The sequence below is a fragment of the Passer domesticus genome, chromosome 6 (assembly GCF_036417665.1).
Source record: "Passer domesticus isolate bPasDom1 chromosome 6, bPasDom1.hap1, whole genome shotgun sequence".
Classification (NCBI taxonomy): Eukaryota; Metazoa; Chordata; class Aves; order Passeriformes; family Passeridae; genus Passer; species Passer domesticus.
The window spans coordinates 9694782-9709900 of record NC_087479.1 but is presented as its reverse complement, the minus strand read 5'-3'; the positions used below and the strand labels follow the sequence as shown (position 1 = coordinate 9709900).

The 15119-nt window shown below is 39.9% G+C and overlaps 1 protein-coding gene across 8 annotated transcripts in view; it reads left to right on the top strand.

Moving 5' to 3' along the window:
• KIF26A (kinesin family member 26A) overlaps positions 1–15119 on the top strand; it is a 96205-nt gene that overhangs the window by 64189 nt on the left and 16897 nt on the right. For 7 of the 8 annotated variants that reach the window (XM_064423182.1, XM_064423181.1, XM_064423186.1 and 4 more), the window contains one exon: positions 3715–3898. In XM_064423182.1, coding sequence (XP_064279252.1) covers positions 3715–3898 — 184 coding nt within the window. Of the gene's footprint in view, positions 1–3714; positions 3899–12558; positions 12613–15119 lie in introns of those variants that run through there. The other variant, XM_064423189.1, reaches the window with a different exon arrangement.

Below are 15119 nucleotides of genomic sequence, written 5' to 3'. Positions count from 1 at the left end.
TCCCTGAGAAAAGGAATTCTGGAGGAAAGACACAACTGAAAACTTAAGTGTAAATTCAGGAATGTGTTGTTGGATAAGGATTGCAGAAGGTCTGGCACTCTGGAGTGTCTCAGGACTGGCTCCATGTAAATGCATCCTCTCATGGATTTTACTGAAGCAAAGAGGTTTCTGAAGTTAGTTTGCTTGGTTTATTTGGGCCCATGTCCAGACCAGCTTGGGCTATATTTTGGCCTAATGAGTAGGTGGCTGGCATGCCACCAAGTGTATTGTTTGTTCTGCAAGAAGTCCATAGGAATTGATGAGTGTTTGTGTTGTGCTCTTTGCCTGGACCTGTCCAGGAGCCCAAGCAGAGCATGTGAAAGAGGCTGCCCAACTGGCTTTCTGTTAAAGAACTGACTGTGCTTTTTATAGGAGCTGAGGATGACTATTACTTGAATTCATACTCATAGTCTACAGTTTGATAGTGATGTGTTGTTTTGCCTAAATTGCTCTATGCTTTCAATTAGATCCTTACCCTTTCCCTTTTAGAAAAGAAACCCAAAACAACAAACAAAATCGAACCCAGCAAGCTGTTTGATACTGCTTTTGCAAGTTGTCCGTGGTGTTCCAACTCCAGAAATAACCTTGTTTTAATGTCAGACAAAGCAATTCTTGCATTCAAGCACAGAGAGGTTGTAATTAAGCTTTGTGCACTTTTACCTGACAAGAGATGCTTTTTAACTGTGAACCACACACATCATTATTAGTGCAGTTGGCTGGTTGCCCATCAAAGCACTGATTATTTTCTACAACAGCTACTCCAGTTCCTCTCCTTTCAGTTTCCTGTTATCTCACATGGACATCAACAGTCCCTTTGCCAAATTTCTTAGTAAAATCATCGCCCTCCAGACTCACAGGAAGAGGATTTATCAGCACTACAGCAGTTAATTGCTTTAGGTAGCATATGCCACTGTCCTTTGAACAGTGGAGGTACAGGAAGGTTACACACACCATCAAAGTGAAACTGGTTTGAAAGTGGTTCTGTCTTGGTGCAGAAGTTAGGCAATTAGTAACAGATTCAGTATCTTGAATCTGCTTATCAAAATGTCCCACAAATGTGCTACTGAGGTGTTTTGAGAAACGCTGTACTTCTAAAAAGTGGCATTTTGTGTTCATTTTTTTATATGCCTTGCTTAGCTTGGCCTTTTTGGGTGCAGTTACTCATTGAGTGTAGTGCTTAGCTGCTTGAACACACAATTCCTGAGTAAATTTGTCCTTTGTATCTCATTCTCTTTCATGTATGTTTCCCAGAGGAGCTCCTTCAGCCAGATCTGTTGCAGGAGTAATTATTTCATCAGGATTTAATGTATATCTTGATTGCACTTTGAAGACATTCTCTTGAGGAGTTTTTATAATTTCAACAAGGGATCATAGCATGTAAACAAGAAAATAAACATTATCTTTCATATTAATCAACAAGACAATTAAATAATAAGCAGGATTGTTAATTGGTACTTGGAGATAGATGCTAATGACTGTCTTGAGTTCCACAATGACAGTACCAACAGGTAGAGACTCTTTTCTGCACAGTAAAGCTGCATATAATTTAGCAGGCATTATGGTTTTAATGTGCAGCTGCAACCACAGTGAAGCTGTGCAACTGTGTTCCTGGTGTCCTATTTCAGCATATGTTTTCCTACTGAATGAAGTATTAGCGAGGGGGTTTGAGATTCAGGCAGTTAAATCAGTTCTCATTGCCACCAGACTCTTGAGGTTCTGTATAAATCCATGCTTGTGGTATTTTGCTTCACTGTGGGTTGTAGTTCCTGCTGGTTTCAGGATGCAGTAGGAGTCAAAAGCTTCTTCTTTCCTCAAAGGCAGAAGTCCAACTTGTTCCTCAAAAGACAGTGCCTTTGGGCTCCCTCTGAGTTTGGAATTAGAGCCTCATTTTTTCATCACATGAATCTTTGTATTCTTCTAAATACTGCAGTGTTTATAGAGGGAGAAGGAAGCATGTAGGGGGTCTGCATCTCTGGAAGTTGAAATAAAAAGGTTCAGGAGTTTAACACACACAAGTTTTGGAATATAGAGAAAAGGACTGGGAATTTTGGAGATCTGTATTGAGAGTCCTGCTGTTGTACTAACTAGCTAATTTTAACTCAAGTGTCCAGTTTTGCTCCTCAGACACAGCCAGTTCTTTGTACTGCTGCTCATTTGAAGTCAATAGTGCAGCTGGGAGAAACTGTGCAGCCCTTCTGCTCTTGGTGCTAATTTTTATTTCTAACTCAGAATGAATATAAGCAAAGGAGCAGTTTCCCTCCCTGATCAGTTTACTAAGCTGATTAAGCGAGGCTGCCTGACAATGCTGACAAGATGCATGGCAAGGTTGGGGTTCTAGATTTACTCTTAATTTGTTATGACAGCAAAACGCTGCCTTGGTTTCTCCATGGGTCTGTTGCTTATAATACTTCACAGATGCTAGTGCCAGTTTGATCTCACTGAAAAGTACTTGGAGATCTTGGGCTGAAAGACATGATGAAAACAAAGTAATTTTACAAAGATACTAATTTGTTCAAAGTGACAAGCCCTTATATTGCAAGCATGGAGCAGAATAGCGGTTTGTCCCCTAAAGACCTGCTGGCATCAGCAGTGTGGTCTCAGCATGTCCCCAGATGCTGGCAGTGGGACACCTTGTGCCTTTGCTGCCCTAACAGTCATTCAAAGGAATGCCAGAAGGTAACAATTTGGATGCTTTTGTGATATTTATCTGTGGATGGACTGTCTACTGACGGTGTCAGGGTCAGAGCACAAGTGTCTTTTTCAGGTGGTAAAGCTCTCGTTGACTTCGAGAGAACTGAGATTTCACCCTCATTGCCATGCCCAGTTGCCCAGCATGTGCTTGCCAACATATATTTTATTCTGCTTAAAATAATCACTCTGCAGGATTAATTTTATTTTCTCCTGTAGGGAAGAGTTTCTGTTTTGGTTTCTTGCTATATTGTTTGGTGCTGTTCATGGGGAATAGCAGAAAAAACAGATTATGTTCCTATTTTTACGCACAAGGAAGAATGTTACAATTTTAATTGTATGTTCTAATTTTTGCTCCTTCTTCATCTTTTATGTTTTGAAATTCTACATTTCAAAAGCAGGATCATTATCATTCAGCAGATTAAAGCATGTCTTTTTAATAGCTTTCCATTTTAATGCAAAAGAATGGAATTGGGGAGGCAAAACCAATTTGTCTTGAAGGAAATTTCCTATTATCCAAGGATTTTCTGTGCAGCCAACAGGAGAGATCTTGAGCTCGGCTGACTTGGAGTGCTGTCGTCTGCCTTGAGTAACTTGTAGAGTACAAAGAACCACTTTCATAATGTTATCACCAGCAAAGTCCATCTGGTTCTGCCAGTGACAAGGGGATTTTTTAGTTTTTTATTACATCTGTGAGATGTTAGTTTTTTAGGATTCAGATGTCAGGCTGTTGGGGGAAAGAAAGACAAGTTAGATTATAATTGAAATTTTGTTGGTGGAGAAATTAACTGAATATTTTGCCAGTAGTTTCTCTACCCATATTTCCTTTATTAGTATCCTGATGGCTTGTCCTTATGAAATCAGATTAGAATGCAATGTCTTGATTTGTTAAGCAGGCAGTGATGACAATGAGCATCTGTTTGTCTGGTTCAGTTTCCTTTTACCACCTAAGTAACATTGTCCTTTCTTGCTATTACTTTTATACAGAGCAGCACAGAAGCTTAACCTGTCTTCGAAGAGAAAGAAATGCCATCCGCCCCTGCCACACACACACGACTTCTCTATTTATGCTACTAACTTCAGTGGCATCCTGCAGCTCTGTCCGCCCCCAGCACCACCATGCCTTCTGAGAGCTGTGTCCAAAATCAAGGACAACCCTGGCATTGGAAAGGTAACTTTGGATTTCAATATTTTAAAATATTTTTCTGGACAATTTTAAACTGGGCTGGAAGCTTCTGTCCTAGAACAGAGCTGGATTGACTCAGGAAAAGTGTCTTGGGATAGAGAAAGAGCCACATCCACTTGAATGTGCCTGAGTGCTGTTACCTCCTGTGGACTTGGCAGAGTAAGAGAAAATTTCCTTTGGCATCCAAACCCAGTGGTCCAAACCCAGTGCCCACACAGGTTTCAGCTGTGGAACAATTAGTCTCTGTGTTGCAAGCAGGACTCAGGCACTGGTGCTGTCTCTCTGCTGAGGTTAAGGAGATATGCTGATGGGCTTTGTTTCCCTCTGCTTCACTTGTCATTGTAAGAGTATGGAAATGGAGTAGCAGTCTCACCAACGCAGGAAATACAGCACCTTTGAAATGAAAAATTTGGGCTAAGTTTATCTAAAATTAATTAAAATACAACCCAGTTACTTGGAATTTTATTCATATTTATAGCTGTTTAATCTCCCACACAACAGAGTCTGAATACTTATTTACATAGGGTACAAGAGATTAGTGTTTGAAGATAGAATTGAAGTATGTAATGTGCACAGGAGAGCTAAAATATGCACCTGGAGTAACTATACAAATCAGCATTAACATAAAGAATTTGTCAGCCTGAATACCTGGAGCTGACACTTGCTCACAGAGAATACTCCGTATTTCCTAACTGAGTTTGTGTTTAATGGAAAATAAAGGGGAAATTTGGGCTGTTTTAAGAAGGTGAAAAGTCACAGAGGAAATGGATTGGTTTTATGTTCGCGCTTTTCCAATATATTAGAAAAGAGGATGTAATGATGGAATACAGTAAACCTGGCACAGTAATTTAGACATGCCCAGGTAGAGTAGGGTTTGCTACAGAATGGCCTTTCTATGTGTGAGTTTTAACAAAACCGTTTTTTTTTGTGCCTGTTTTCTTTTTTTACTGTGTGACTCAGTACATGGCTGTGGCCTCAGGAATAACAGGGAGCATTGGCATTTCTGAGGCACTTTGCCTTGGGAAGACCTTTAAAGTATGACTGTATATCCTTATGCCTACAGCCCAATAAAACTGTCTCTGCCCTTGTGTGCCTGCAGCTGTGTGTAGCCAAGAGACTGCAGCCTTTTCCCTGTGCTTTGAGGGCAGCTGGAACTTCCCAGCATGACTTGTTCCTCATGGAAAGCACTGGTTTATCTGGTGTCTTCAAACAGATTAACTGGATCTGTGATCAAGTGCGTGATTCCAGAGGGCAGGAGATAATATGCCTTGGGTGATGTGCTCTCCCTGCTGTTTTCATTAGTGAGTAGAATGGAGAACTTTCCAAGAGAAAAGCTCCACCAGAATTCCAAGGATATGGCAGGAGCCTGATCAGCTCCAGCACAGGATACGTCTGTCTGTTGACCCTCAAAATGTCTGTTATTTAGCTCTTGGCTGAAAACATGAAAAACATAGAATCACAGAATATCCTGAGTTGGAAGGAACCTACAAGGATCATAGAGCATTGAAGGTTCTGTTTGTTGTGATTCTTGGGCATGGTCCCATGCAGGGCCAGGAGTTAGACTCAATGATCCTTGTGAGTCCCTTCCAACTCAGTCCCTTCATATTCTGTGAATCTGTGAGGGTTCCAGCTGTGTCCTTCTCACCAAGTACTTTTTGACAATTTGGAAGAATCCTGTGCTTTGCTGGAGAGGGTGAGAGCTCTCTGTTAATTGAATCAGCCCTTTAGTTCTTGAGTTGAGATTTAGAGCATCCAAATGATGATGGGGTAGGCTAGTTACCAGTTTTAATGCTCCTCAAAACCCAAAGTTGTCATCTCTGAAACACAACGTAAGATGTACAGTACCTACTAAATGTCTCTTAACACATTCCTCTTTTGCAACTTTATAAATATCAGTGTTTGCCTTAAAAAAACCCTCCAGCAATACAGCTTTTTCTAAAAATTATCAGTCAGCTCAGATGTGTCTAAATTCTTAGAACTTTTGATCCAAGAAGAAGTGTCACTCCTCTATAGGTGTTCTTTAGTACTAAAAATTCATAGTTTCACCTTTTCTGAACAATGCCAAACAGCTTTTGGTGGCATTTAGCTCACTATGCATTAACACTCCATTATTTCCTACTCATTGGCTTCTGCTGATCAAGTTTTACTCAGCTGTCTCATGGTGAGGGTGACAGGAATAAAGTAATTACTTTTCTTCCTCGCTGCTTTAAGTATCGCAGCAGTGGAGAGAACAATCAGTAAACACTGGAAGTTGTGCTGTGGTCCTCTGTTAACATCAGTCTCTCTTCTAACAGCTTTTTACTTTACATTCCTCCTGGTTATCATTTTCCTCACCTTCTTTGTGCAGCCTGTCCAATAATGAATATAAGATACCCATATATGGAACAGAATCAGTGATGAATTCTGTAGTCACTTTTTCCTACCACAGCATCTGTGGCTGTGGTTGGTACTCTGTTGTGGTTTGGGTGATCATTCCCCTGTCATCAGTGTCCCTCACTGTCACTGTGTGGTTGCAGTGGGTTAAACAGCTGGTGGGGCAGCCTTTTGCTCCCTCACCTCTGAGGAGAAGTTGTGCAAGAATGAAAAATAGAGTAACAGACTGGAAACCCTTGCAGTGTCCAGGATGCTTCAATGAGAGGAATGTGCCTCCCTTTATGAAGAAATGAGGAGATGAATGATATGCCAACTGTGCCAAAATACTATTTATTCTACATGAGTAGTGCCTGAATACTACAGTGACTAATTATTGTTTGTACTGACACATTCTGTGCAGTCCCATTTCTTGCAAATACACTGGAAGCTTAGAGTAAAGTACATGTTGAAGCATTTATAATGGCAAATATGACTGGCTTTCTGTATTGTCTCTGCAGTGATAATTCTTAACATTCTTTCCATCCACTGATACTCAAGGTTGGTTCAATACATTGTAAGAGATACAGAAGCAACATGGAAAATGTGATATAGTTTTTGGGGACAACAGAGAAATAGAGAGTTATTCTGAACTGGGTGATGGGACAGTTGAATCTAAGGAACTGATTGAAAGTAGCATCTGGACTATCTTGTGTTCTTCTGGGGTGTCAAGAACTGAACAGGTCCTGCCAACAGTTGTGGGATCTTGTCTTGAACATTTGAGCACACATTTGGGGAAAGGAAGAGGCTTGAGTTCTTGCTTTTCATAAGCTGCATGGCTGCAGCAAGTGTAGTTACTGTGCATTTTGAGCACTGCTGGGCAAGGCAGGAATGTGGAGAGATTGTGATGGCCAGTTCTTGCACTTGCACTCAGTTATTGATTATGTGAGCCCAAGATCTAAATTTATTCTTAATTTCACATCATCATCTCCATGCTTATCATCCAGTTCTTCTGTGGTGAAATTGCTATAGAGCTTTTATGGTTGAATAGATTTGTTATTAGAGACTTACTGCAGCAGAGAGCCCTTAAATACCTTTTGCAATTTATATTTATAATTTCTCACTGTTTCAAGTAGTCTTCTGGAAGGTGAAAAATAAATGTCTTATTAATTTCTTTTACATTTCAGAAATACAAATTTTTTCTGCTTATAATAATTTCAGCAGCAGTGTGTGGACTTGTCCTGTGATACAAATCTTTAATTAAGCCTTTTGCTTAATTTTCTTTAGTAAGATTGCAAAATGTTATACACTCTCACAGGTGCTTGTGGGGTTGTTAACACACGGGAATTCCAAGCAGGGAAAAGTTGAAAAAGGCGCAACAATTTAGAACAGCAGGCCTGCCTTGGACCTGTGTTTCATATAATCAACAGAAATCAAACTCCTGCACAAAGGAAGATCCCTTCAAAAGGGATCAATTCAAACTGGATACTGAAAGGAATTTTGCACACCAGCTGATAAATGTTACATAGCAAAATTCATACCTTTCTCTTGAATGTGCCAAAAGCATCAGAGTCCAAACCATTTAGTTGAATCCTACTTAAAAGGCAATGATCCAGTGCACTATGATTCTTGTAACTGAATCATTTTTGTGGTCTCTCTGGGTGTTATTAAATTTAATGTCAGAATAGTAGGAAAGACGTCTGAAAGCCATTTAATATTGTCACTGGAAAGAAGTTAGATTATACTCAATTTCTGACATTAATGTGCTACTTAAGATAATTTATCATATTGTGGTATTAAGAAAGACATCCTTTTTACAGTGGCTGCTGTATAGCATTCTAATGGGCTATTTTTCTTTAGCATGGTGTGAAGCCTTTTTCATGCAAAATGTTATTTTCTGGGGTTCTATTCAGCTCATTCTTTATAATACTGCATCACTTACAACAGCAACTTTAAGTGCTTGTCTCTTCCAAGGATTCTGTCAATTTTTTTAATGTTAGAATGACAGAATGCTCCTATGTGAGACAATTGAAGTGGAGCATTTAAAGAGAGCCTGAATTGTCAGACATGTTTCTTGGACAGGTATATGCATACTGCTCTCCATTTATGAGTTTTAGACATTTACTTCCATTTATGCTTTACTAAGCCATAGCTAAGGTACTGCTGATATGATTTACTGATCATGGAGGGCTGTCTTAAGTGTGCTGTGTGTCCCATTCACTGATTCTTATGGTGGTTTGATGACGGATAACAAATAGGTACTTAATTTTGTCATCTTTACTGCTCCTCGTTCCCTAATGACTGAAGCGTTATTTCTGATATAAGTCATGTTTCACAGTAAGCACTCTCCTATCAATGTAGGTACCACTGTATCATCCAAGCTACTTGCATCCCTACCAAAACACCTTGAACTGCTTAAACAAAAATGTGAAAAAGTGAGATAAAAATACGTAAGTTCTTGTACTTTGTTTTCACCTTGAAAAAATGAAATTGTTTCCCTTCATGTTTTCTGAGACTACAGAATAAATTCTTTTTTAGCAGAGTACTACATAGAAGTGATTTTTTAAAAAAATTTTGTTTTAGGTTCTCCCAGGGGAGCTAGATGCTCTATGCTAGTGTGGCAATTTTGCATATAAATTTGTCATCCATTGGTAGTGGCAGTATATGAAAGGCTTGTAAGAACCACCCACGGTAAAACAATTTAGCAAGGGTTATATATCTGTCAGTTACAATTAAATCCATGAAAAATATTGGCTCTGAACTAGGACTTTTGTAATTTGATTTACACTGTAGTTGAAAAATAAGTGATTTCACTGGAAAATGGTCTTTATTCAATGGAATCTGAATTCCTTGTAATTTCTTGGTGAGAAATCTTAATTCAGAATGGTGGGTGTCTTAACGTAGTTATTTAATTAACCTGCTGTTATACGCCATTTTGTGAACATTGGACAAAATTAACTTCCTGGCTGCACAATGCCTGTCAAGGATACGTGTTTCTAGGGAATATTTAGTGTCCATTCAAATTTGTTATAATGACATTTATTGCTAAAGACCAAATTGCTTGTTCATTTAGGGATTATGATACCACTGTAATGCAGAATATGACCAGCATTTTTAAAATGGATTCCAGTATAGTGCCAGCACCTTCCAAAAATACAGAGTTAATTTTAGTAAAAACGGCTTGAGCACATGTATTTTAAAATTTTACATGCTTTTTAATCCATTCCTTTTCATTTTTTTCCTTCTCATTATGTCTAATATGAAACTTGACAACTATATAAGCATCAGATGCTAACAAAGCATCACTACAAAAACATAAACACTGCACATCCTTTGATTTCGAAGGAGGTACCATATGTTACAGTTATGCCTGTGCTAACATACTTGGCTGGGTCAGGACCCTAATTTCCTCAACATTCAAAAAGCCATGGAATCTACTCATTACCTAGTGAATTACTGGAGTCTTCTCTGTCTACATGTCTGTCCCTAATTAAACTGTGTAGAGTGTTTGACACCCTCTACTGAAAGATGAATGACCAATTTTCTAAGATATATATACAATTTTTTTTTAATTTGTTGCCTAAAACATGTTGTAGAGGTCCATGATAGTCTTAGGAACAGAATTCAAATAATCTGGTTCTTTAACTGTGAGATGGTCCTTCCCCTTTCTCTGGTCTTAAGAATTTAAAGTCTTTCCATCTCTTTTGCCTATGGGGTAATAATCTATGAGAACCTGATTGTCAATCTCCTGTCTGTTTCTCTCTAGAATTATGTGGGATTATGTCATTCTCTCTGTTGATCACTGGCTCTTTGCAAATTCAGGCTTGGACATGATTTCTTCTGGTACAACACATGCCTCACTGGTTTTGGAGTTTTGTGTTTTTTGATGTGTGGCTTTGCGATAGCTCCATTCAGTTCAGATCCAAAATATATGGGCCTTACTAGATAAAATTGCTAGCTTGCCTTTGACCATCCATCTCACCTTCAACTGTCAGTTGCTTCAAATTTTGGGTTTCACAGGTTTTTGGTCTGTCTCTTCCTTTTTCCAGACCTGCTTTCCAGCACTGACATACTCTTGATGCTCTGCACTTTGACGAGTCCTAAAGCCAGCCCATTATTTTGGTTGGTGTGACTCCCCTGTCTTGTTCTCCTCCACCCAAGCTGGTTCAGTGTGTTGGGGAGATCTGGAAGTTATGAGCCCACACCAATGGGTCACGTGGCAGTGCTGGAAAAGGTCACAGCATGGGAACAGTGACTCCACATGACAGTGGGGCAGAAGGTCCCTCCCTGTGACCTTCTGGTGTGAAATGGAGTAGCCAGTGTCAAAGGAGGAGGAGTGCTGCAAGGGGAGGAAGGGCTGGTGCCAGCCAGGATGTACATCCCTCAGTTTCTGAGATATTGTGGTATTCAGGTGAAAACTGTTAAATATCCATCTAGATTTTACTTTCATAAAGGTTAAATATCTCAAGGTCTGGAGTTTTGTCTCCAGACTCCAACAGGTTACTGACATTTGAGTGGATCTGTGATTCTCTAGTGATCTCATAATCTAAAACTTTATGGGGCTTTGCCCCAGAGTCCTCCACATAGCCTTGTCTTCCACACAGAAGACTTTTCTTTCTTCCCGCCCCCCCCCACTTTTTTTTTATCCACCCTTTTGCTGATTTGTCTCCTTAAAATCCCATATGTTTGCATAAAACTGGTGATTTCTGTTCTTATGCTTCAGCATCCATCCCTTAGGTTTGCCCTTGCATAGCTGGAGCAAATGAATTCTAGTAGCTGTTTTCTTTTGTCACCTTTCTTTGCCATGACTTCCACTGTAGGCTGACAGATAAACTTAAAAAAAAAAATAGTTCTTTGATTGCTTGGAACCTCTCTCTCACCCTTGCCAGTGAAGGTTAAAATGACACCAATTGTTGTGCTGGGTGAGGAGCCTCTGACCTTATGCCACCCATTTCTAGAGCTTTTCCAAATTAGATCCTAGTTTATTTATTTTTTTGAATTCTTTATCTTGTAATGACATATTCAAGATGTAGTTACCATCTTTTTTTCCCAAGTACTTTTGATTTTAATAAGATTTCCTTAAGCAATTCTGCTGACCTCCTGGTTTCTGCATATACAGGAATTTGGAAAAGTTCAGTAATGGAATGTGAACCCCCAGTGTACAAACCCCACCAGATTAGAGCCAGTTAATTAATGAGATACTTCAGTTGTTTCCATGACTTAGGCTGTCTTCAGGCACTGAGAAAAATGTTAATAATGTGTAAATATTGTGATATTTATGTTTCTTTTATTTTTATTTACAGAAATTGAACTCAAATACAAACCGAGCCTCTTTTTCCATCAACATCCTCATTAAAATAGAGCCTTTATCCAGTATTCAGTGCCTGCATGAATGTCTATGTACAAAGTCTTATATACTTCATATTTATAAACTTTCACTTGTAATTCTTTTTTACTTTGTGTCATTCTCTGCATTGAAGAAGAAACAACAAAAGTGAGGGTAAAAGGTAGTAATAATACCAACTTTTAGCAAAAAGGGTCATTCCCATCACAGGATGGATGTCTGTGTTAGCTCTCCTTAAGGAATATAAAAGTTGTGGGGTTTCCTGTGCCTGAGATGACTTTTCTGAAATCACCAAATTTGTATAGTCTTTTCCTTCTTTGTGTTGTCTCTCTCCCCTCACCCCCAATCCTTTTACCTCTCTTTGATTCCCACCCCCCTGACCTGTTCTTTTTCCTTTAGACCTGTCTTGTTCTTCCATTTCTTGAGTCATTCTCCTCTAAATCCCTTTTCTTGTGGTTCTTTGCTTTGTACAAATGTAAGCAGTCGCTGGTACCACTGCAGTTGGAGTTGACCCCAGAAACCTGAACATACTGCCAAATAATTGCCCACAAAAGGTGGGATCTTGAGTGGGCTGGAAATTAATTGCACTCAAGTCCAGTAATTCATTTTCCTAAGCAAATAAAAGCATTAGAGTGCAGTCACTGCTGATTTGCTCCCTAGTTATGGGCCAAAGCTACTTTCAAGTTTATAGGCCCTGTGTTATCCTGAATCCTTCCCTCCCTGCAAGCCCTTGTTTCTGGATGATTTCCTGCACCACGTATTGCTGTCTCTACAGGTGAGCATGCCTTTGTATGAGAAGCAGATAAAGACACCCAGGAGAAGCTGCAGTTAAACTGCTCCTTCAGGCAAGAGCCAAGCTGGCTCTGTAGTACTCACACTGTACTGTTTTCCTGCAGTATTAACTCCAGAAGAATACTGGGATGAACTTCGGAGCTGAGAATATAAACCTGTCACTTAAGATTGGTCCTCAACCACAGGCATGCAGGAAGTGTGAGAAGAATAAACAGTATTACATCAAACCTTTCCTTTCTACACACAGAAGCATGTGCATGGACATGGGATCTGCTTGCTCTCAGTTTTTGCTCTTATGAAGGGATATGTTTGAGTAATCTTTGTGCTTGATGGTACTTCCATGAGCATTTCTGCTTTATTTCTGAGTGAAATCAGCCTGGCTCAGCATCATGAATGAGTGTGGCACATTATAACTCTGCAATTGCTGATAGATATCACTTACAGATATATTTAGTGGGCAGGAAAACTGAATATGAAATCTGTTTTTCTACTCTGAAAACCAGCTTTTAAACACAAAACACTAAAAGGGGAAGTCCCTCAGGCTGCTTTTCTCTCTCCCCTCACATTTGTCTTGAAAGCTCACTTCTATTGTAAACATGGAGATGACCCTTGAGACCTGTTAAGTTTGGGATCTGATCCATTATGGGAAGCTATTTTAGTATCTTTCTGATTCAGAGAGGTGGTCTTAAAAAGCTAATTTGTCACACAAGGATTTTCTGTGGCTGAAGCCATCATTGTGTTTAGGGGGAGCAATGCTCTGATGGAGGTAACTTGCTGTTTAGGTCAGGAGCAAGCCAATTTTCCTCTTATCCAAGCTCTGGCTGCTATAATCTAATAATAGATGGAAGAGAGAACAGAAAGGACTGTTTAGATAAGTGCTTCGAAAACAGCATATATTTTAAAATTCATTTTAATCAAGTGACCCTGAAGTGGGCATTTATACTTACATATATTTATATATTTATGTTTTGTTTCTTTTTTTTTTGCCCTGAGGGAGGTTATTTTTTATGAGCACCTTGGTAGCATGTCAAGGTTGAGCTAGCAGGCTAATACACAAAGCTGGCTTCATGCAGCTTTTATGGGGAAACAGCCTTGAGTGTGTCACCTCTGATGCACTTTGCTTTTGAGGCAGCTGTTTCATTTATTCTAAGGTTTGCTTGTTTTCTGGGACTGTATTTTCATATTTGTATTACTGTGAAAGGTGAAAGAAAAGAAAGTGTTGAATCAGGGGACAGCTTAGTCAATAGGTAGAAGAATTTGCTGCTATGTTTGATGGAGCCTCCTGCAGTGTTTATGGGAAGGGTTGGTTGTTTCTTAACCTCTTTGTTTGGAAGAAATGTTGGAGAAAAGCTCTTAGAGCTGCTTTGTGGAAAATATTTCCTTTGAGGGTGCTTGAGGAATTGTGTAGGGATGCTTGTGTGCAGCTTAGCCCCCATAGAGAGAAGGAGATGGAAGAATGGGACAGTTGAGAACTTAAATATTTGAATTTCCTGCCTCCCCAGCTGGTAAAGGCAGGGACAGTTCAGCATGGTGCTTCCTGCTGCTCCCACATCTGCTGTGGATCATCCTGGCTTGGCCACTGCATTTCACTGCACACACTGGGTGCAGATGTGTCTGCTGTCAGCTTTTCATCTTGTCTGGTACGAGCGTTCCTCAGTGCCTGAGGGTGGCTCAGCCTGCTCTGGTCTCTGCTTGTTGCCTGCATTTCACATGCTGTGCTTTGCTGAAGTAGATTTTCAGCTTTGGTTCTTCCTTTGCCAGTATCTCTGTGGACACAGAAGTGAAGGGGAAGTGCTGACTGTAAAGCCCATTTTTTGATATAAAGAATGTGTTCATGGAGTAAGTGCACACCATTTTAATGGCATAATGTTCTTGGAACGAAGTAGGAGTCGAGTTATTCTGGCATATTTGAGGTTACATTTAGTAAAAACCTTACTGAAATGGAGAATCATTCTTCATGAGAGACAAGTGCTTTTGAACCCATGTAATATCCAGCTGAGCCTGACTCATAGAACCATAGAATTGTCTAGGTTGGAAAGGATCTTCCAGACCAAGTCTAGCTGTTAGCCCGGCACTGCCAGGCCCACCACTAACCCCTGTGCTTTAGCAGGAATGGTGTTTCCTGGCTCAGTAGCCGTGTTGCAGAAGGTGAAGGTGCTGATGGGTGCTGTGGGCAGTGCATATGTAAATTGTTCCAGCTGTGGTACATTGCAGCCATGGAGGCTCTTCAGCCACCTGGTTAACTCTGGTGCTGTGAGAGTTGTCTGGTAGTTGAATAAGGAGATTGTACTGTGGTTCAGCTTGTTACTGGAACATTTCATACACCATGGAAAAAGTAATTCTCACTGAACATTGCTTTTCTCTGAAGTCTGATCTCTGGGGCAGTTCAGAGTTGAGGTTGCACCTGTAATAGTAATTTACTTCAGTGCAAGGTGTATAAAACTTGCTGACATGGGAGCATTTCATAAGGCTAGATGGTTGTAAGTGGGTGTGAGGCAGTATTTCACAGGTTTTTAAAGTAAGAGTATGATATCCAGGAAGCTTAAAAGAAGCAGGTGTGCAGCTGTTGCTGAATTTTCCTGAGACCCAGTCACTTGGCTCCCATAAGGTGCTTTGGAAATCACAGCCAGCATGTTGGAGCTTTCTAAAGATACTGTCTTAAAAACCTCTGTGTAGAATATCATAATTTTTAGTGCTGCAATAGAAGTGTACTTTTGTGAG